Source organism: Musca domestica, unplaced genomic scaffold, assembly GCF_030504385.1.
Source record: "Musca domestica strain aabys unplaced genomic scaffold, Musca_domestica.polishedcontigs.V.1.1 9, whole genome shotgun sequence".
NCBI lineage: Eukaryota > Metazoa > Arthropoda > Insecta > Diptera > Muscidae > Musca > Musca domestica.
The window spans coordinates 18,128,146-18,153,341 of record NW_026712435.1 but is presented as its reverse complement, the minus strand read 5'-3'; the positions used below and the strand labels follow the sequence as shown (position 1 = coordinate 18,153,341).

The window sequence follows — 25,196 nt, the reverse complement described above, 5'->3', positions numbered from 1 at the left end:
CTATAAATGGGAAATAAACTATGTTGTGCATTATGAGTAGCTTGAAAATAATGGCTTATCCTTTCCACATTATCAAATAGTGAGTCAAGTCGACGCAGGCTGTGCATACCCGATAACAGATGGCCGCGAGTTCGGGGCCTGGTATCGGCAAACAAAGAAAAAACGAGTAGAAAAGCAGCTTATTTCGGACGCGGCGAATTTTAATACTCTCCATCATTTAAAAGGAACTTGCAAAACGTAAAAAAAAACATTGAAAAATGTCGCTATAATTTTAAGAATTCCGAATATCAGATATTAAAGTTATATGGGGATATAGGAAAAACATGAAATTTTACAGCTGGAGCCTCTTACGAACCCCAAAAACCAAGTTTGGATAATCTCAATTAGTTTGTCGGACGGGCACCTCTAAGTGATTTCGAAAGACCATACGTCGGTCGGCGAGTAGTTACGACTGCAAAAAATTGGTGAGGTGACTTATTATTTGGTAATGGGAATTTTTGGTAGGTAGTACTAAAAATGGCACATGTGTTTACCTCGTCGCCATGTGGCTACAGAGGATATATATTATTTGATACGGCCAAAACATGCCTCATCGAAATAACAGGTTTAGACCCTGGGTCTCTCTGCTAACCTGTTTCAGGATATTTATAGTCGACCTAGGGGTATCCGTCCGTCAGTCTATCTGCCCGTCTGACTGGCTGGTACGCACGATAACTCTCGAAGTGGCTATCCTATTTGGCTCAAACTCGATACATCGTAATAATATTATTAAACTTAGATCCAGTTCGGAGATGATTCATATTAGGCCATTCCTTCTGGTACAACCGCCACAAAAGATCAAACAATTCGAAAAACAAAATAAAAAGTATCGGTCATTTTTGCCGACCGATGTACACCCTCTGTCAATGTTGATTTCTTAAAATATATTTTGTCATGAGCTGTGATTGCTCAAACTGTTGACAATTTATGGGGATGGTTCCAAAAGAGTGGGACAATGTTGTTCATTTTGTATCTGACCTAAGTCCGATATAAATATTAAAACGTGCCACCATATCGACCATATCGAATTTCATTATATGGGATATGTGATAATTATACCTGAGACATCAGGAGTCCGTTTGATTGAAAGAAATATATAAGTAGGAGTTTTAAAGAAACTAGCTGACCTCTTTGTTTAAGTATTGGAAATTGTGACCCTTTGTGGTTGAGGTACCAGCAGATATATATCATCTTCACAACAGATCTTGCGAGAATTGAATTGCAGAGAATTGGATGCTTATTTCGATTTCTTTGAACGTTTTGTTTTTAAAATGGGGGACGTACCAGAAGAAATAGTCCGATCTCTGTCATCTTTATAACAGATCTTGTGTTGGTGGAAATATTGAGATGTATCAAGTCCGAATAGAATCGGATGTTCATTTTGTGTTTTATGAGATACATGGCTATTCATCAATTAGATTCTTTGTGGGGCAGTTACCAAAAGGAAGTGGACCGATATATCTCACTTTCACAGCAGATCATGTGTTTTAATAGAAACAAGTAAAAAAAAAAACATTAAGTTCGGCCGGGCAAAACTTTTAATACCCTCCACCTTAGGGTAAAAGAAACATTAGAAGAAATGTGGCAAAAACCATTAAAATGCCGAATACCAAAACGCTACACCAAAACGTGGACCTATAATTACAATGTTTCGCCACACGAACTAGGACCATTATGACCCACAAATACCAATTTTTAGACAAATCAGTGAAAAAATGTGGCAAAAACTATCAAAATACCGAATATCGGGAGGTACCGTTATATGGGGGCTACACCAAATCATGGACCCATACTTGCAATGTTTCGCCACCGGAGCTGGAAACCATTATGACCAACAAATACCAATTTTCAGACAAATCCGTGAAAAAATGTGGCAAAAATAATCAAATTACCGAATATCGGGAGGTACCGTTATATGGGGGCTATACCAAAACGTGGACCTATAATTACAATGTTTCGCCACACGAACTAGAACCCATTATGACCCACAAATACAAATTTTTAGACAAATCAGTGAAAAATGTAGCAAAAACAATAAAAATACCGAATATCTGGAGGTACAGTTATATGGGGGCTATACCGAATCACGGACCCATACATGCAATGTTTCGCCACCGGAGCTGGAACCAATTATGACCAAAAAATACCAATTTTCAGACAAATCCGTGAAAAAATGTAGCAAAAACAATAAAAATACCGAATATCTGGAGGTACAGTTATATGGGGGCTATACCGAATCACGGACCCATACATGCAATGTTTCGCCACCGGAGCTGGAACCCATTATGACCAAAAAATACCAATTTCCAGACAAATCAGTGAAAAAATGTGGCATAAATCATCAAAATACCGAATATCGGGAGGTACCGTTATATGGGGACTATACCAGAACGTGGACCGATATACATACATTTTCAATACCAACCATCCTATGCTGATTATGAGTATATATACTTTATGGGGTCTAAGACGAATATTTAAGGATGTTACAAACGGAATGACAAAGTTAATAAACCCTCATTTCCAAGGTGGAGGGTATACAAATGGAATGTGTGAAATATGAAGAAATCAAAAATTTTGATCCTTTGTGTGGGAAGGAATGTTCCGATCTCTACCATATTTATAATAAAGCTTGTGTGGGATATTCAAAATTTTGACCCTTTGTGGGGGAAGTACCAGAAGGATTGGACCGACGCATCCCATCTTCACACCACATCTTGAGTTAGTAGAAACAATGGGACGTGTGTAATATGAAGAGAACCGGATGTTTATTTCGGACTCTTTTCTCGTTTTGGTTATTCAAAACTTAGGCCCTTTGTGTGGGAGGTACCAGAACGAATGGTCCGATCTCTAACATCTTTATAAAAAAATTTGTGTTTATGGAAATATTGAGATGAGCCAAGTCTGAATGTAATAAACGGATATTAATTTTGTGTTTTAAGAGCTTAATGTATATTCAAAATTTCGAGCTTTTGTGGGAGAGGTACTTGACGGAGTGGACCGATATTATCCATTTTTGCACCTGACCTAGAACTGACGTAAATATCAGAATTTGCAAAGTTAGAACAAAATCGTCGATTCTCTTTCTGTGCAGTTTTTTTTTTTTTTTTTTTTTTTTTTGAAAATTTCAACCTTTGCGGGGAGGAGTGGACTGATTTTGCGCAACTTCGAACTCGAAGTAGCGGGGATTTGCTAGTAGAAAAATAATAAAAAATGCCTTATTTCTTTTTATCTATCGTAAACAAACATCGGGACGCTGATTCGAAATCAGTCCGAAAATTGTATTATTTTTTATTTTTAATAAATAGAATTGATTGAATGCCGGATTTGTTCTCTTTAACAATTGCCACAATTTTCTGACATTTGTACTACTATTCCGTACCATTTTTTCCGCTCAAAGAGATTTTATTACAACGATTTTAACATTTGTCTCTTCATTTACCAGTAGAAAAAGTTAATTAATGTTAAATTAAGGTCTAAACAACATAAACTTTCAAAGTGTCTAAATATCTGCACTAGCAGCCCTCTCTTTCTATGCTAATCGTTTCTCTCTCTCTCTCTCTCTCTCCCCTTTTAGATAATTCTACTTAGAGTTCAAAAGTGATTTAAAGTTATTCAAAATCCATTCTCATTCAATCCTCTTACTTTAAAATGTACAACCATTGCATGACATCGACCTCGACATCGACATCCGAACTTGGGACAAATAAATCGAAAAAAAAAAACAAAAATTTAAAATTCACTTACTTCAGAGCGTCATGGTTAATCATTCCCAGGGCATTCACAGCAGCATCCCGAACATCGACAACTTCACAGCGTAACAAGGGTACAATTAGCTTGTAAAAAGCCTGTGGCGAGGCAGCACCCAGTGCCGATTTATCGCTACGGTCAGCATTCAGGGAATCGGGCGATGAACTAAAAAAAAGGGAGAGAAAAAAAACAATTAAGTAGAATTAAATAAATGTTTTGCCTGTTTTTTTTTCGTTTTTGTAAAATATTTACAAACAAAACAAAATAAATAAAACATCGTTCTATTTTCCACGGATTTATTAATATTTGATATTTTAAGAACCTAATAGCAGAAATACCGTATATAAATAATAGATTTTTGTGATTATGTTGCAGTCTTATATAGCATCGGCTTCGCAGAAGGCAACGTTAAAATATTAGAGGACGTCCTGCCATATTTGCCTACCACTCGGGTGGTAAATTTCCATTTCCATTTATAACTCCTTTCAAAGAATTATTCTGTGGAAATAACTCTAGGTTCTATGCGCGTACAATTTTTGGTATTTAAATGGGTTATGTAGGTCCACGTTTAGATATAGTCCCATATAACGGAACGACGCTATTCTATGTGTGTTTGGGGTTTTCGTCATATTTTTCAATTGAATTTGCGATAAAACATCAATATGCGTTCGCCCTGGACAGAAATCATCCTTGAAAATAACTCTCGATATAAGTAAAGCGAGTGACGAGGTTAATAACCCCTATATCGGTCATCTCCGATGCAGATGTAATTTTTAGGTATAGCATATATTCCTGATTTTTTATACCCAACACCTCATAGTGCTATACCCTACACACCACTGCATTTGTTTGTAACATGGAGAAAGAAGCGAGATAGGCCCATAACTACTTTTGAGGAATAAATGTTTCAAATTTCAAATCGATCGATTCAGATTTGGATATAGCTCCCATATATATCTTCAACCGATTTCGGGTTAATTGTGCACCAAATGACCCATATCAGTTCAAATTACCTGAATGTTGGCGTATCCGACCGAATTCAGTCTAGAAGTAAGTGCATAAAATTTGGTGAAAATCGCTTCAGATGTAGGTATAGCTCCCATATATACAGGGTGAGATGCAAAAACTACAACCAACTTCAGACTGCTGTCATTTCTAAGCCACTCGGCCGACAGCTGCTAAAATTATTCCAGTGATAGCTCATTATATTGTTTACAAGCGTTCAAAAGCATTTTGGTAAGAATTTTCCAGAAAAAAAAGTTATTCGTGATGGAATTCCAGCGTGATAGTGTGATTTCTTTATATTTGGCTGGAAAACCACAAGTTGCACTCCAGCATTAGAAGACTCCAGCATTTGAATGTGAATAAATCTTTTGTCTCTCGAATCCTTAACGAACTGCCAAACCCGAACGAGTCCATATCCATCTAAAATGGCCTAGCCATCGGTTGCCGAATCTACAGCCAATGAGCTGGCAATCCCGCGAATCACAATCCGTCTAAGTGGACCTTGGAAGCTTCACCCGCATCCCTATTTATTTACAAAGACCTACGAACGAGTCCCTATGCATCTAAAAAGCCCTAGCCATCGGTTGCCCAATCTACAGCCAATGAGCTAGCAAACCCACGAATCCGTCTAAGAGGACCTTGGAAGCTTCTCCCGCATCCCTATTTATTTACAAAGACCTAGCCATCGGTTGCTGGACCTAGAATCCATCCAAAAAGGTCAGCCATCTTTCGCCTACCTACACTCAGTGAGCTGCCAAACCCGGACGAATCTCAATCCGTTTACAGGGACCTAGGCAGCTGTTCCCGAGTATCTCCACAGCGATTTGTTAACGTTTATACCATAAGTCCCCAATCCGCCTTCGAAGACCTGGGCATCAACATCCCAACCACCTGCATCGCATTCCCCGATCGTTCACCGCTCATCAACCCAATGAAGTTCCAGATTATATTCAAACCGTCAACATTCCTGAACAAAAACCTCATGATTCCTGGCAGTCAAACCGTAGACAACCGATGGCCACATGTTCCCGATTACCTTCAAATCGTCAAATCCTTGGTGACTTATAGTAAAATTTGTTGAAGAATATTTTTGTTTTTGACGTCATTCTTCTGAAATGATGCTTTCGTGGAGATTTTTGCAGGGGAGGGAGAACTTGCCCAGTCTATGGTTATTGTAGGTTACTTTTCGATGTAAACTTTCAAAACGCCGATAAACGTATCTTCTCTTTATACCCTCAGCCATAGGGCTAGAAAGTGTATATATCATTTGATACGGCCAACACGTGCCTCATTTTAGGAAATAACGGTTTAAGACCCTATGTCTCTCTGGAACAAATCCGTTTCATGACATTTTGAGTTGTTCTAGCGTTCTCCGTCTGTCTGGCTGGCTGGTGCGCACGACAACTCTCGAAGGGAGTATCCGATTTGATCCAAACTTGGTACATCGTAATCCTTCTGGTACCTTCCCCATAAAAGATCGAAATTTTCAAAAATAAAAATCGGAAAAAAAATATTTTCTGCACCAAGAGAAGCAATAATCCGATTTTGTTCTAACTTTGCAAATCCCAATATCCGCGTCATTTCTAGGTCAGTTGCGAAAATGGAAAATATCGGTTGACTCCATCAAGTACCTCCCCCACAAAGGGTCAAAGGGTCCTTCTGGTAGATCCCCACAAAGGGTCAAAATTTTGAATATTCATGAAGCTCATAAAACACAAAATAATATCCGATACCATTCAGATTTGGTACATTTCAATTTTTTCATCAACACAAGATCTGTTATAAAGATGGTAGAGATTCGAATAATCCTTCTGGTACCTCCCACACAAAGGGTCAAAGTTTTGAATAACCAAAACGAACTGAAATCCGAAATAAGCATCCGGATCTCTTCAAATTACACACGTCACTATAGCTTTACTAATCAAAGGTCTAGTGTGGAGATGGAATATATCGGTCCACTCCTTCTGGTACCTCACCCACAAAGGGTTAGAGTTTTGAATAACAAAATTAAATATAAAATCTTACATCACATTTTATAAGAGTTGTAATTATTCAAAATTTTGACCCTTTGTGGGGGGGGGGTGTACTTGATGCTGTAGACCGTTATTCTCCATTCTCGTACCACAACTATCACTGACGTAAATATTAGGATTTGCAAAGTTGGAGCAAAATCGGACGATCCTTTCTTTTTCTGTGCAGAAAATATTTTTTTGAAAATTTCGACCATTTGTGGGGAAGGAACCAGAAGGAGTGGATCGATGTATTCCATATTAACACCAGACCTGGGGTTAACAAAATTATTGGTATGTGTGAAATTTGAAGACAATTGGACTCTTACAACACATTTTATAAGAGTTGATGGAGTGGACCGATATTGTCCATTTTCGCACCTGACCTAGCACTGATAAAAATATTAGAATTTGCAAAGTTAGAGCAAAATTGGAGAGCAATTTGGATTGGATATTCTTTGAAAATTTCGACATTTTGTGGAGGGGGTACCAGAAGGAGTGGACCGATATTGTCCATCTCCGAACTCGATCTATGTCAACAATATTACGATGTACCAAGTCTGGACCAAATCGGCTACTCCCTTTGAGAGTTATCGTGCGCACCAGCCAGCCAGACCGACAGACAGGCGGACATCGCTAGATCGACTCGAAATGTTCTGAAACGGATTTGGTCCAAAGAGACCTAGGGTCTAAAACCGTTATTTTGACTAGGTAGCCATATGGCTGAGGGTATAAAAAAGGCAAAGGATGCTACACAAAATTCAAATACAAATATTTTCTTTTATAATTGAAAAATTCCAAAATAACAAATCTGCTGCGGGCATGTACGTGTGTGTGAGTGCCTGTGCGTGTGAGATATTAAGAAATTCTTGCAAAAGCGTTAAAAACCCAAAACACAAGGTAATAATTTAATGTAAAAGAAATATTTTATAAATATTTTGCGTGTTCGTCCGGAAGGGTAAAGGGGAGTTTGCTAGCATTTTCGTCAGTGGTCAACCGTTTGACGCTGCTGGGAGAAATTATTTTCGGGTTAGGGACAACTTTTGCAAGAAACATATTAAAAATATGGGTAGCTATTTCAAATCGTGGAAATTGGTTGCTGTCAGGCCTTGTCCATGTGGAAGTCTCTGCCAGACACACCAACCATTATGCAACGCACCGTATTTGATGTGAATGACACAAAAAGGCCAACTTTGTACTTATTTCGATGGCTACATATATTGTTGTCATTTTATGCGGCGAAAATAAACATATTTGAAACGAAACGTTTTAAATAACTATGTCTCTCTGGACCAAGCCCGTTTGAGGACGTTTAGGGTTAACGCAATACTTTTTGTGAGTTTGTGCAAAAATCTCCAGCAAAGCATCATTTCAGAAGGATGACACCAAAGACAAAAATATTCGTCGTTAAATTTTACTATAAGTCACCAAAGATCTTTATTTTCGCAGTATATAAAAAATTGCATCAATGTGGCTAAAAAACAAGAGAAAAAGTATCCGTCGGTTTTGGCGACTGATGTATAGCCTCAGCCACTGTTCTTTTATTAGAAAACTAGCTGAACCCGGTGCGCTTCGCTACCCCTTTTGATTTTATATGCATTCAAAATTTTATTTACGAATATATGTTGGATAAAGAAAAACAAATTTAAAAATTAAAAAAAAAAAAATTATTGCACTAATTTAATGCGTTAATAAACAAAATCATTACAAAAGCAGTAACATGACATGCACACACGAAGGGTTTGTCCTTTGGATTTATTTATTTCATAGCAGATACCAAGCGTGCAGGAAACTGCAATTTTTTTAAGTAGAGTGGCATTTCTATTGCAATTAGTGAATTCGAGATAGCAACATACTTCGCCGTAATAAGCGTATTTCAAATCAATTGTTGTTTTTTAGTGTTAGCCTAAAGCGTTGTGGGTCAATGGTTCTTATTAAAATCATATCCCAATCTGATCCGATTTAAATATAATTTAAAAAAAATTACTTTTACACCAAACTCCGCCACACCTTTCATATTTAATTGAAATTGGTGCGTCAAATATGTGAAATCGGCCGAGAATATATATGTATATATATGGGAGCTATATCCAAATTCTTACTAATTCCCAATTAATTTATCACATTTATTATTATAACCAAATTCTGCCACACATTCTGAATTTCATTGGAATCGGTCATATATATCGTGTTTGGTGCATAATATGTATGAAATCGGCCGAAATATATATGTTAGCTATATCCAAACCTCAACTGATTTCAATATAATTTGGCAATTTTTGCTGGTGCCAGATTTTGTCTCTCTCGCTTTGGGTGCATCAAATATGTGAAATCGGCTGTGTATATATATGGGAGCTATAATCACATCTGAGCGTATTTGAATATAATTTGTCAAATTTATTTTTGTACCAAATTTAGCCACTCATGCCGAATTTCGTTGGAATCGGAAATACGTATCGTGTTTTGTGCATCAAATATGTGAAATCGGCGGAAAATATATATGGGAGCTATATGCAAATCTGAATCGATTTTAATATAATTTGACTAATTTATTTTCTAATCAAAATCCCGTTACATATTCCAAATTTCTTCGGAATCGAACATACATATCGTGTATGGTGCATAAAATACATGAAATCGGTCGAAAATATATATATGAGAGCTATATCCAAATCTGAACCGATTTTAATATTTTTTGACAAATGTATATTTGTTTTAATTTCCGCTACACATTCCAAATTTCATTTAAATTAGAGATACATAGCGTGTTTGGTGCATCAAATACATGAAATCGGTCGAAAATATATATGGGAGCTATATCCAAATCTGAACCGATTTCAATTTAATTTGACAAATTCATCTTGGCTCCCAATTCCGTTACTTATTTTAAATTTCATTACAATTGGAAATACATGTCGTGTTTGGTCCACCAAATACATGAAATCGGCCGAAAATGTATATGGGAGCTATATCCAAATCTGAACCGATTTCAATATAATTTGGGAAATCAATTTTTTATATAAAATCTAGCACACGTTTCAAATTTCATTGAAATTGGGGATACATAGCGTGTTTGGTGCATCAAATGCTTGAAATCGGCCGAAAATATATATGGGAGCTATATCCAAATCTGAACCGATTTCAATATAATTTGACAAATTTATTTTCGGATTAAATCCCGTCACACATTCCAAATTTCATTGGAATCGAACATTCATATTGTGTTTGAGGCATCAAATGAACGAAATCGGTCGAAAATATATATGGGAGCTATATCCAAATCTGAACCGATTTCAATATAATTTGGCAAACTTATTTTTGTTCCAAATTCCGTTACGTATTCCAAATTTGGAGACTGTATCTTCAACCAATCAATAGATATGTGCATATAAAATCTAAATTTTTGGGAGGTACCTCCGATTCTGATGCTATATATCCAGTTCCAAGTGGAAATTCAAAAATGTATATAGCCTATGTTACTTTCAGGCGATGTTGCAGTATATATGGAAATTTTCAGGAAAATCTATTCAGCGGTTTTCGAGTCCATAAATTACAAACAAACAAACAAACAAGATAAATAGATAGAAGATATTTTTACTTGCGTTATGCTTATTCATACAATGAATGTTGTTCATTTCTTATCTGACCTACATATGTCTCACACAAAAGTACCAGATTTGGGCTACCTCATTCACTTTTACATGAGAAATGTAGTAATTTTTGGAAAATAAAGAAATGTGCATGAGGTACCAAATATAGTGGACCAGAGTATTCAACTTCATCTAATACTAAACAAGTAAAAAAATATTAAGTTCGGCCGGGGCAAACTTTTAATACCCTCCACTTTTGGGCAAAGGAAACATTAGAAGAAATATGGCAAAAACCATCAAAATACGGAATATCGGGAGGTACCGTTATGTGGGGACTATACCAGAACGTGGACCGATATATCTCATTTTCAATATCAACCATCCTAGACACAATACAAATAGCTCTGCTAAATTTTGGCGCTCTACGTCAAATAATGTGGGCTGTATCGTGATTTCAACAGACAGACGAACATCGTTAAATCGACTTAGAATTTTATCCTGATTATGAATATATATATACTTTATGGGGTCTAAGACGAATATTTAAGGATGTTACAAACGTGGAGGGTATAAAAAAATATTGGAATGAGCATCTAACATCTATTTCCAAGTTTATGCGAATTATTAATCAAAATTCAACCTTTAAAGGGGGAGGTACCACAAGGAGAGAGAATATGAATTCTATATTCACATCAGATCTCAGGTTACCAAGTTTTAAAAGAATACAAGTCAGCGATTCTTTTAAAATTTGGTAACCCGCAAATAATAAGATATATACATGGTGAGGCGATAAAACTGCAACCAACTTCAGAGTGCTGTCATTTCTAAGCCACTCGTCCGACAGCTTTTAAAATTATTCCAGTGACAGCTCATTATATTGTTTACAAGCGTACAAAAGCATTTTGGGGAGAATTTTCTAGTAAAAAGGTTATTCGTGATGGAATTCAAGCGTGATGGTGTGATTTCTTCATATTTGACTGGAAAACCACAAGTAATTATTGTTGTTGTTGTTGTTGTAGCAGTAGTACATGTATGTGTTTGCGTTCTGCTAATCTGGTTCCAGCTCCAGGTTTAGAAATTCGGCTATTTTAACGGGCTATAGCCAGAGATCTTCTGGAGTGCCCAATACCAATTGAGACGACTACACCATCCTGAACGTAATTGCGCCAAAACTCCCTAGTTTGTCTAGGCAGCTGACGTTCTTCAGCTGCAATGGATGGGGGGTGCACTCCGAAGTAACTATTGTTAGAGCACTCCTGCATTTAGATGTGAATAAATATTTTGTGTCTCGTACCATCACTCGTTACCGTGATACTGGTAGCGTAGCCCGACGCCAATGAATTAGACTTAAGAAAACAGCAATATCAGCAGAAATGGTTCGAAAAGTAAGGAAGCGACTTGATCGAAACCCTTTTCGCAGTGGCCGAAAAATGGATTGTGAGCTGAACATATCGCAATATTCCATTCGGCAAATATTGAAAAATTAGCTCGGGGTAAAGCCATTGAAGTTCCAAGAAGTGCCAGAACTTACACCGCAACAGAAAGAAAATAGACTCAATAGAGCTAAATAGTTGCCTCGCTTGGCCGAAAGTGGTGAACTGAACGGATCATCCTTTCTCTTTCTGTGCAACAAAATATTTTACTTTGAAAATTTCGACCTTAAGCAGGAGAGGTACCAGAAGGTGTGGACCGAAATTGCTCACCTTTAAACTCAATCTAAGTTTGACAATACTATTACGATGTACCAAGTTTGGACCAAATTGGATACTCCCGTGGAGAGTTATCGTGCGCACAAGCCAGCCAGGCAGACACACACACAGACAGACTCCTAAGGACACCACTTCATATTTTCCACATTTATATTTCGCAAATAATAAAAAAAAAATAGATTCTGGAACAGCATCAAATGGTAATTGTTATTGAAACCTCCCTAATATGCCAAATTAAGTGGTAACTTCAATCTTTTTTTAAGATTTACAGTTTTTGAAACACCCTTGAAAATCCTTAAGGACACCACTTCATATTTTCCACATTTATATTTCGCAAATAATAAAAAACAAGTAAAAAAGCAGTAAGTTCGGCCGGGCCGAACTTTGAATACCCTTTACGGATTAGAAAATTTTCAAAAAAATAAAATTATTTTAAAATCATTAAAATATCTAATAATACCGTAATATGGGGGCTATACGATATCGTGGTCCTATATAGATAATTCTCTGCCGAGGTATAAAGTACCCACAAGGAACTCCTTGTGTGGAATTTCATACAATTCCATTGAAAAATGTGGCTAAAATCATCAAAATACCGAATATTGGGGGGTACCGTTATATGGGGGATATACGATATCGTGGACCTATATAGACAATTCTTTTCGAGGGTGTAAAATGCCCACAAGGGACTCCTTTTGTGGAATTTCATACAATTCCATTGAAAAATGTGGCTAAAATCATGAAAATACCGAATATCGGCGGTACCGTTATATGGGGGCTATACGATATCGTGGACCTATATAAACAATTTCTTTTGAGGGGGTAAAATGCTCACAAGGAACTACTTGTGTGGATTTTCAAACAATTCCATTGGAAAATGTGGCCAAAATCATCGAAATGCCGAATACCGTTATATGGGGGCTATACGATATTGTGGACCTATATGGATAATTCTCTGTCGAGGTATAAAGTACCCACAAGGCACTACTTGTGTGGATTTTCAGACAATTCCATTGGAAAATGTGGCTAACATCGTCAAAATACCGAATATCGGGGGCTATACGATATCGTGGACCGATATAGCCCATCTTCGCACTTGACCTGCCTGCAGACAAAAGAGAGATCTGTCCAAAAAAAAGCTTCCTATCTTAATTCGTTTAGACTGTAGCGTGATTACAACAGACGGACGGACGAACAGACGGACGGACATGGCTAAATCGTCTTAGAATTTTACGCTGATCAAGAATATATATACTTTGTTGGGTCTAAAATGATTATTTCGATGAGTTCGATGGTGGAGGGTATAAAAATTAGATTCTGGAACAGCATCAAATGGTAATTTGTTTTTGAAACCTCCTTAATATGGCAAATTAAGAGGTAATCTTATAAATCTCTAAGAACCAGGATTCATTTTTAATGGCACCTTACTCATTCCGATCCACGGAGAAAGGTAATAACTAAATTGAGCACCATTCTTGCTAATTAATCACATTCATTCAAACACATACATTCAAAGCCTATCATATGCATTTAGCATAACATTTGTAATCTACCTCTCATGCTGCAAAGTATTTTATTTATATAACTTCTGATTTGCGCTCTCTATTAAAACTTAAAGCACAATCCACTGCTAACAACAATTAAATGGCTTAGCAGAATTTTCAGCAGAATTTTTTTATTTGGTATAAACACAGGCACACACACACACTGACACAATATGCATGCCATGGTGTTATGCTTAGATCGAAAATATTAAAGCAGCCAAGTGGGGATATTGTTCAAAGCAAAATAAACAAAAATAAAAATAATATTCTACATAACCAACAAAACCAATGCCAAAAAATGAAAAGAGCAAACTGTTAACATCTTACTAATACACTAACAATTCATTCTTGCACTGGCATTCCAAACCACAGGAATGGTTGCTGGTTAAACGAAATTGTTTTTCAAGACAAATCCCAAAAAAAAAAAAAAAAAAAAAAAAAGATTTAAAATTCTTTTTTCCAAAAATACACAAACCAAACGAGGGAGAGAGAGTGGTTGGCGATTCCAAACAACAACAACAACAAAAAGATGTGTACAACTTTCATTCATCCTGTGTGTGGGCTTGTGGAAACCAAAATGCTTAACATTAAAAACAAAAAATTGAAAAATAAAAATCACAAATAAAATTATTTGAAAAAAGTTTACCCCAAACGTTTTTGTCGCGCCTCTTTACGCCCATACGACAGGGGCAGCGTAAAACGTGTCACAATTCCTTCCGGGCCAAAGACATTTGACGGTATATTGTCCAACGAATCGGACAGGGAACGTGAATCCGACTGATCTTGTAAACTAAAATAAAAATTCGATTTTAACAAAATTTCAAATAAAATCCACAAAAAGAAACGCAAAAACAACAAATGATGTGAGGAAACATTCAAAAAAACCAAAAAACAATTTAATGGAAATGGGGGAAATATATCGAGAAAATGTATGTTTTATTGACTGACATGAACGAAATGGGGGCTGGAGGATGGCGATGGCAATTTCGATCCATAAAACATGGGGTTATGTCACACAAAAAAAAAACCCTGACAGATGTCGTCAATGTTTTCGAATGAAACCCAAATATGATTTTTGATTCATGAGAGAGAACTAGAGAGAGAGAGAGAGAGAGGGAGAGAGATTTGTAATTTGTGGCACCAGAAACTAATTCAAGTCACGTGAATTTTTAACAAATATTAATTCAAATGACTCAGGATCACAAAATAGGTTATTTTACGCTCGCTCGCCTTCTTAGGATACTTTTTACAAGGACTATCAAATCTCAAGGATTCAAAAAAAAAAAAAACAAGTAAAATAGTATCAGTCAATTTTGCCGACACATGTATACCCCCAGCCTTGAGATATGAACGTAACAGACTTGGACAATATCGACTACTTCTTGTACTTTATATGAGATATGTGCAAATTTTCGGAACATGGAAATATGCGACAGGTAACAGATAAAGCGGACCGAAGTATTTCATTCTCATACTTCATCTAATAGAGATAAAAATATTGGTATGTGCAAAATAAATGCCGACAAATTACATATTCATATCAGAATACTGGTTAAGAGAAATATTTAGATATAGCAAGTTGTAAAGAATCGCAGAGGTACCAGAAAGGGCAGATGTATATCATCTTCACAACAGATCTTGCGTTAGCAATAATGTTCGTTTGTGGGAAATTTGAGGATATGGATGGGTGCATTTGGATGCTTCTTTCGAATTCCTTGAGCGTTTTGTTTTTAAAAATCTTGAACCCTATGTGGGGAGGTACCAGAATGATGAAAATATTGTGAAGCACCAAGTCTGAATGGAATCTGATGGTAATTTTGCGTTTTATGAACTTCGTGGATACTCAAAATGTTGACCCTTTGTTTGGGAGGTACTTGAAGGATTGGACCGATATATCCCATCTTCACACCAGATCTAGAGTTAGTAGAAATAATGGGACGTGCGTAATATGAAGAGAACCGAATGTTTATTTCGAATTCTTAGCTCGTTTTGATAATTCAAAACTTAGGTCCTTTGTGTGGGAGGTACCACAACGAATGGTCCGATCTCTACCATCTTTATAGAAGATCTCGTGTTTATGAAAATATTGAGATGTGCAAAGTCTGAATGGAATCGGCTGTTAATTTAGTGTTTTAAGAGCTTAATGGATATTCAAAATTTCGACCTTTTGTGTGGGAGGTACCAGAAGGCGTGGACCGATATATTCCATCTTAACACCAGACCTTGGGTTAATATAAATATTGGGATGTCTGAAATTTAAAGACAATCGGACTCTTACATCAAATTTTATGAGAGTTGTAATTAGTCAAAATTTTGATCATTTGTGGGGGAGGTACTTGATGGAGTGGACCGATATTGTCCATTTTCACACCTGACCTAGCACTGACGCAAATATTAAGATTTGCAAAGTTGGAGCAAAATCGGATTATCGTTTCTCTTTCTGTGCAAAGAATATTTTTTTTTTGCAAATTCCAACCTTTTGTGGGGAGGTACCAGAAGGAGTGGACCGATATTGCTCATCTTAACACCAGAGCTTGGGTTAATATGAATATTGGGATGTGTGAAATTTGAAGACAATCGAACTCTTACATCACATTTTATGAGAGTTGTAATTATTCAAAATTTTGACCATTTGTGGGGGAGGTACATAAAGGAGTGAACCGATATTGTCCATTTTTACACCTAACGTAGAACTGATGCAAATATTAGGATTTGCAAAGTTGGAGCAAAATCGGATTGTCCTTTCTCTTTCTGTGCAAAAAAGAAAATATATTTTTTGCAAATTTCGACCTTTTGTGGGAGAGGTACCCGAAGGAGTGGGCCGATATTGCTCATCTTAACACCAGACGTTGGGTTAATATAAATATTGGGATGTGTGAAATTTGAAGACAATCGGACTCTTACATCACATTTTATGAGAGTTGTCATTATTCAATATTTTGACCATTTATGGGGAGGTACTTGATGGAGTGGACCAATATTGTCCATTTTCGCACCAGACCTAGCTCTGATGCAAATATTAGGATTTGAAAAGTTGGAGCAAAATCGGATTATCCTTTCTCTGCCTGTGCAAAGAATAATTTTTTTTTTGCAAATTCCGATCTTTTGTGGGGGAGGTAGAAGTTTACCGATATTGCCCATCTCCAAACTCGATCTAAGTTTGACAAAAATATTACGATGTACCAAGTTTGGATCAAATCGGATACTCCCTTTGAGAGTTATCGTGCGCACCAGCCAGCCAGCCAGACAGACGGACGGACGGACGGACATGGCTAGATCGACTCAAAATCTTCTGAAACGGATTTGGTCCAAAGAGACCTAGGGTCTAAAACCGTTATTTCGACTAGGCACGTTTTGACCAATCCCACTTCCTACAGGGTAAAATATTTTGACAGAAGTCAAAATATTTTAAAATAATCGAACATTGGCTGATGGTATACACCTGTCGGCAAAACCAATTGATACTTTTTTACTTCTTAAATCCCCAATAATCACTTATCCGACTTTTACAAAAAAAAATATTCATAATTTAGTTTAAAAAAGCTTCTGAACCACTGTGCACGATATACGAGTTAAGCAATTGCATTTCAGCATTGAATCTTCCTGGATTTTAGTCTTTTCAGATGTCTCAAATAACCCATTACAGTTAACATATCATCAAGTCCAACTAAAACAGGGCAAGGCAGGGAGCCTCAAAAATTTTTTGTGATTGTATGTGTTTTGAAATAACAAAATATTGCAAGTGTTTTTTTGCCTTTCTTTACAGAGTGAGAAATAATTGGTTATCTTTAAATATCCAATTTAAAATTTTCCGTTTTAAAAACAACTTCGTTGTTAAAAATTAATATTTTGATCAGACAATTCAGAGATATATTTGCACAGTTATTTCAATTATGTTTCATTTTAAAATAAAAAAATTATAAAAGTTGACATTTTTAAAAATTTAATATAATTTTTATTAAAAAAAAATTAAAAAAAAATATTAAACACAAATAATAATTTCGGACTTAACATCCTAACCATCTAAGTTGATCCTTTAAAAATTAATACCGATTACCACAGGCTGACATACGCAAATAGTTGTAGATCAGAAACGCATATCCTGCGTTGGGCCCTAAAATATTATGTCTATGAATGACAAACAGAATGACAAACATCACATCCTGTTATTTTCCCTAATATTGACTAAGAACGTACATATAATTTCAGAGAAATCAAGGGATATGAAAATGTCCATTAATTTGGAAGGACAATAAATTTGTCTAACAATATGAAATAAATTTCTATTCCTAACATGTGAATTCGTATGCAAATTTTGTCAAATAGAGTTCAATTAAAAAATATAAATCTTAAAATTTATAATTTTTACAAATTCGGAAATATTTGTTCCGAATATGTAGTAAGATATATTTGTGCTCCAATATTTCTTACCGTGTATTCATCAACAAAACAATTAATTTTTTACAATTGTGTTGGTGAACACACAGATATCCCAAGGGATACTCTTTGCCTAGCCTCGAACTAAAAGGAGCCATTGACAGCTCAAAAGCCTTTTAATTTTAGAAAATGCAATTAAGATATCCCATCTAGACCAAACAACTAAAAACGACAATTAAAAATATTACCAAACCAAACAAAAAAAAAAACCGAATCAAAAGTTGAGAGCTTTCTGTTAATTATAAAAAAAAAAAAAACTTTGATGATTGTGACACATGACTTCATTCTTTGACAAGTCACATTCAAGGCTGTTAAATGTTTTAACTTTAAATGTAAAAGAGGAAAATTCGCCAGAAACATATCGCTCATTTCCTGAAAGAATGGTATAACTCAAAAAAATGCATTTTTCTGTGCGTATTTTTTTTTTTTTTTGAGGGAGGTACCAAAGGGATTGTGCCGGTATATTCCAACTTCACACTAAATCTTATGTTGATAGAAATATTGGGATGTGTCGAGTTTGAAGGTAATTGGATACTAATTTCGCTTTTTATGAGGTTCATGGTTCATTCGAAGTTTTGGCCCGTCTTGGGGGGAGTGGTCCAGAAGAAGTGGTCCGTTCTATCAGATTTCCATACCAGATCTTGTGCTGGTAGAAATGTTTAGATGTGAGAATTTTGAAGGAAAGCCGACTCTTATTTCACATTTTATAATGATCTCTTCTTTTTCTAGAGAGTAAACTATTTTCTTTAAAAATATTGACCTTTTGTGGGGGAGGTACCAGAAGGTCTACTCGATATTGCAATGCATCAAGACAGACACACCTAAATTGACTCAAAATAACCTGAAATGGATTTGGTCCAAAGAGGCCTAGTGTCTAAACACTTATTAAGGCAAGTTTTGACTGTGTTAAATGATATAAGAGTTGTGTAGCCATATTGCTGAGGGAATAAAAATTCGATATTGAGTTCCCAATTAGTAGGACCTTTGGAGGTGAAGTTTCTGGAATGAGAGGATAAAATGTCTCCCTTTGCTATCCTTACGTGTGGCTCATGCAAATATAACGATGTACCAAGTTGAAAAAATATGGGATACTACCTTGGCTCAACATGAGTTTTTGAGGTTTTGAGGCTAAGTTTGACAAAAATCGAACGCTGAGTTTAAATTTAACGAGAGTTCGTATTTAAATAATTGACTTTTGAGAGGTGCTAGACGGATTGAGTCAAAATATTAGACGTGTATCGGCGTTTTGAAAGTTTACATCGAAAAGTAACTAAGTTCCGCCCTCTTCCACACTTTTAAAATTTTCAGTTTAAGATTCCTCGGAATCGGGCCATTTAAGGCATCTAGTGTAGCTCGACAATTTTAACTTTCAAGCGAGTTGCAAAAGGATTATTTTTGGTCAGCATAAAATTCTATGTCGATTTAGCGATGTCCGTCCGTCTAAGCGTCTGTCCGTCTGTGGAAATCACTCTAGCTTCCGAACGAATTGATAAAATTTTATTCAAATGTATATTATGTCTGCAGGAATTTTGGCATTGAAAATGGGCCATGTAGGTCCACGTTTTGGTATAGCCCCCATATAACGGTACCTCCCGATATTCGGTATTTTGATGATTTTAGCGACAACATTCATCAGAATTCTTTCAAATTTGGTATTTAATGTTCGTAATGGGTGCCACAGCTTATGACAGAGAGACTGTCTGTGCAAGTCCACGTCTTCGTATTGCCCCCATGTAACGGTATCTCCCGATATTCGGTATTTTGATGATTTTAGCGACATTATTCACGGGAATTGTCTAAAGTTTGGCATTTGATGTTCGAATTGGACGCTACAACCTATGACAGGAGATTGTCTGTGCAGGTCCACGACTTCGTATGACCGCCATATAATGTTATCTCCCGATATTCGGTATTTTGATGATTTTAGCGATTTTAGCGCCAAGGAAGTGGACGAAAGAAAACAGCAACATCAGCAAAAATGGTTCGAAAAGTAAAGAAGCGACTTGATCGAAACCCGCGTCGTAGTGGCAGAAAAATGGTTCGTGAGCTGAACATATCGCAATATTCCATTCGGAATATTGAAAAATGAACTCGGGGTAAAGCCATTGAAATTCCAAAAAGCACAAGAGCTTACAACCCAACAGAACGAAAATAGGCTCAAAAGAGCTAAATAGTTGCTTCGCTTGGCCGAAAGTGGTGAACTGCCGAATGCAGTTTGTAAACAAACGAAATGATCGTGTTTACTTGCCAAAGAGGTCAGCTAAAAATGTGCACCTTCGGTTGGCCACCAGAATTCAAGCGCCGGCCATGGTTGTGGTGTGGGCCGCCATAACAGTCGACGGTCGCTCTCCGCTCGTACTTATCGACCGTGCCATCAGAATAAATGCCGAATATTATCGCGGAAATATTCTGGAGGGTGTATTAAAGCCTTGGCCACGCAAACATTTTGGCCGCAGACCTTGGACATTCCAACAGGACTCAGCAGCATCGCTCTCAGCACGCGCCACCCAAGAATGGTTACAAAATGAGGTTCCTCGCTTCATTTCCAGTGCTGAAAAGCCAACAAAATCTTCGGTTACCAATCCCTTGGACTATTGTGTCTGGAGTATTTTGGAAAGCAAGATTGGCACTAAAAAAACACCAAAGTGTTAATCACCTCAAGCAAGCGCTTAGCCAGGAATGGGCCAAAATACGCCGAGCAACATTCGGCCAGCGTGTGATGGTTTCATTGGCCGTTTGAAGGCCATGATTCGTGCCAACGGTGACCAATTCGAACAAATCTAAACTTATTCTAAAATTTGATGCTATTTCCGATTTTTTTGGCTTTTATTCAATTAAATTTAAAAAAATATAAAAAATATGGCGTTTGACTTTGTTGCAGTTTTTTTATCTGTACCCTGTAGTTGTGGCCGTATACAAAGGGACCCCTTATATATATTTCGCAATATTTAGGATAGAGCTTTGATATTTGACAGAGATCTTTGGATTACATCCAGAATTATTGGCACAGAAAATATTGATCCCCTTTCTTGAATAGCCCCCCTCCCCGTAAGCATTTCAAGTTGTTTTACGTTTTGTTTTCCATTCAATTTCGCCAAATGTTGGCATTTTGTGTTCTTCGTGAACTGAAGTATTTTTTTTTTTTTTTTTTTTTTTTTGAATTGTAAAATCAACTATTTTGAGTTATGCCATTCTTGGCGTCAGTGAGCGATATGTAGTTTCTACTTTGCATCTAATTAACTTATTTCTTATAATTCCCATTAACCTGTTTCAAGTTACTTTGAACAATTTTAACTTTAAGGATTAAAGCATAACAAAATCGCAGTTCTTATGAATCAGATATTCTTATAATTAATGCTGTTGATGCAGAAATCATTACATTTGAAACCAGTGAATTGTAAATGTATTTTTGTACAGAATTAGGTGTAATGAGAACAGCAAAGGCAGAAAACCTCATCTTTAAAAACAAACAAAAAAGGAATGTCTTGTAGCCATAAAAAATAAACACGCTCTGTCATTTAAGATTTTCAAGGCGTGAAAAAAAAACCATCCCAACAAGTAACGACAAGACTTTGTAATGAGCTGCGTCACGTGTCAATGGGCAGCACCAATGAGAGATGTTTGCTCATAAAATGGCAAACACAACAAAAAAAACATAATAAAATTAAAATGAGTTATTCATCTGTCAAAAACATAAACGTGTGTATTCAAGTGTACTCACACACACACACAAACCTTTTCAATTTTCATGTGCACTGTTTAAAAAAGATGACAAGAAATCGTAGTTCGAAATATTCGAAAATAAATTTCTGTGGGCGAATAGACGAAAATTTCGCGAGTCAGAAATAGGCTATTAAACTAGGTGTTTTGGGATCTGGATTTCATTGATTCACATTTTCATACCCTCAGCCATATGGCTAGAGAGGATATATATCATTTAATACGGCCAAAACGTGCCTAGTCGAAATAACGATTTTAGACCCTATGTCTCTTTGGAGTCAGTCCGTCTGCCTGGCTGGCTGGCTGATAACTCTCGAAGGGAGTAGCTGTTTTGATCCAAACTTTGTAAATCGTAAAATGTATGTATGTCCAACTTCGGAGATGGACAATATCGATCCACTCTTTCTGGTACCTCCCCCACAAAAGGTTACAATTTTTTTCATTTTCATTGAAAATAATTTACGACATAGAAAGAGAACGGATAATCTTTTCAAACTTTGTAAATCGTGATATTTGCATTACCACAAGATTGGTTGCGAGAATGGACAAGATCGGACTACTCCTACTAGTACCTCCCCCACAAAGGGTGCCAATTTGGAATATCCAAAACACTCATAAAATGCCAAATATACTGCAGATTCTCTTCAAATTTCACACATACCAATATTTTTACCATTACAAAATCGAGTGTAACTATGGAGTATAGCGGACCACTCCGTCTGATACCTCCACCACAAAGGGTTAAAATGTTGAATAACGAAAACGCTCATAAAATACGAAATAAGCATCCGATTATTTTCAAACTTCGCACATCCCCATATTTCTACCAAAACAATATCTGATCTAAAGATGGGATATATCGCACCACTACTTTGAATACCTACAAAGCGTCAACATTTTGAATATCTAAAACGCTCATAAATGCATAAAATAGGCATCAGAATTTCTTTAAATTTCGCACATCCCAATATTTAAATCATTGTAAGATTGGGTATGAAAATGGGATACACCGGCTCACATCTTCTGGTATCTCCTTCAAAATTTTGAATAAGATGGAATGGCCCACTCCCTCTAATACGCCCTCCACAACATTTTGCATACCAATACCAATACCAAGTGAAATAAGAGTCCTATTGTCTTCAAATTTCGCACATTCCAATATTTCTACCAACACAAGATCAGGTAGGAAGAACGGATGGAACGAACTTTTCTTTCTGATATCTCCCTCACAACAGATCAATATTTTGAATAAACAAACATTAGTCAACCTACTACTACACAGGATCTACTATGGATATATAAAATATCGGTCCACTCTTTCAGATACCTCCCCCGCAGAGGGTCAAATTTTTGAATAATTATAACTCACACAACATGCGATTTTTTTTTTTTTTTTTTTTGTAAAAAGTTATATGACCACGTTTATGCAAAATTTCCCAATTTCTTGGTAATCGCTCAATAACAATGTTGTACCGTTTGTATGCTTTAAGTACGGATTTCTCAGACCTTCACCTCGTTTTAACTCTTCAATACTTTTCGATTCCCTAAAGTATGCATTTACAAAAATTCAGGACTACTTCACCACTCTCAGCCCTTACATTCACTCAATAACGTTTTACCTTTTAGTACTTTTTGAACCTTTTTGGTACAAATTCCCAAAATCCCAAGAATCTCCCATTTTGTGCTAACGTTTAGAAAAACCAATGTTGACCAAAACAAGTCGAAATGAGCGGATCAATAATGTCCATTTTCGAATTAGATTGTCAGACTTTCATTGTTTATATATAATTAAAATTTTCCTTTTTCGGAAAGGATAAAGGAAAATGTTTACCTAGACACCAACAGTGAGCCCCAATTAGTACCATTTAGTACTTTTAATAATAATAAGAAGAAGAATTATAGTATATATCTCCATTCCAAATACCTAATTTGATGTCAAATTTGAGGATTCCAGCCCTATTTCTTCACCCAAAACCCAATTTAGTACCACTTAGTACTTTTCGTACAATTATAGTACACATTTCCAAACCACCGCCAAATCTCAACCTCAGATACCAAGAGCTATGTAAATATCAAATTTCAGAATTTGATCTCTATCCCCTCAACCAATACCGAATTTAGTACTATTTAGTACTTTTCGTGCAATTATAGTACACATTTCCAAAACCACCTCAGCAACCTAATATAGATTTCAAGCACAATTTTATGATTTTCATGCAAATGTAGTACATATTTTGTACAGTTCGCTCACTCAAAAAAAAAAAAAAAAAAACACCTTCGTATATCTAACTTATTTTCCAACCTTGATCCTCATACCAAATTTTAAGTTTGTAGCTCTTTCAGCGTACAATTATAGTACACATGTCCGAAACCACCTCCATATGTCCAGGCTACACATGAACAGCGTTCCTAATATCAAATTTCAAATTTTAAGCACTAACCGTTCACCCAATACCAAATTGTACCAAATATAGTACTATTTAGTAATTTTCGTACACTCTTCCAAATTCAAGTTAATTCTCAAACCTACCTCCAACTGGGATCCCAATACGAAATATTCGAAATTTCAGTTTCATTCGTTTACAACAAACCAAACTGTTCCAAATTTAGTAATATTTAGTACATTTCGCACACTTAGTACTCACTTTCAAAAACACCTTCATATACCAAACTTACTTTCCAACATTGATCCTGATACTAAATTTTAAGTTTTTAGTTGTATTAGTTGTATATACCAATACCAAAGTGCTAGATTTTAAGTAAAATTTTAACTAAATTTTAAGTTTTTAGTTGTAGCCTTTCACCCAATACCAAAATACTATTCAGTACTTATCGTACAATTATAGTACATATTACAAAAAAACGTCCACATGTCCAGGCTACACATAAACAGCGACCCTAATACCAAATTTCAGATTTCAAGCACTATCTGTTCATCCAATAACAAATTGTACCAAATATAGTACTATTAAGTACTTTTCGTGTACTTGGGACCCCAATACAAAATTTCCCAATGTTCCCAATTTAGTACCATTTAGTACACATTTCCAAAACCACCTTCAAATAATAAACCTACTTTCCAATCTTGATTCTCACATATAAAAAAAATTCTACGAAATATGGTACTATTTAGTACTTTTCATGCACTTGTAGTACACATTTCCAAAACCACATCACTATCACAAACCTACCACCAACAGGGACCCCAATACAAAATTTTTAAAATCCAGCTTCATCCGTTCATCCTAACAAAACTGTTCCCAATTTAGTACCATTTAGTACACCTAGTACACATTTCCAAAACCACCTTCAAATAATCAACCTACTTTCCACTCTTGATTCTCTCATAAAATTTAACCGAAAACCATTTCGCATAACTAAGGAAAAGAAAAC

General features: G+C 36.1%; 1 protein-coding gene across 8 annotated transcripts in view; it reads right to left on the bottom strand.

Moving 5' to 3' along the window:
- Nucleotides 1–25,196, bottom strand: part of LOC101893717 (protein furry) — a 353,570-nt gene that overhangs the window by 242,901 nt on the left and 85,473 nt on the right. For 7 of the 8 annotated variants that reach the window (XM_059131613.1, XM_059131609.1, XM_059131611.1 and 4 more), the window contains 2 exons: nt 14,293–14,436; nt 3,787–3,954 (listed from right to left, as the gene is read on the bottom strand). In XM_059131613.1, coding sequence (XP_058987596.1) covers nt 3,787–3,954; nt 14,293–14,436 — 312 coding nt within the window. The remainder of the gene's footprint in view (nt 1–3,786; nt 3,955–14,292; nt 14,437–25,196) is intronic. The other variant, XM_059131616.1, reaches the window with a different exon arrangement.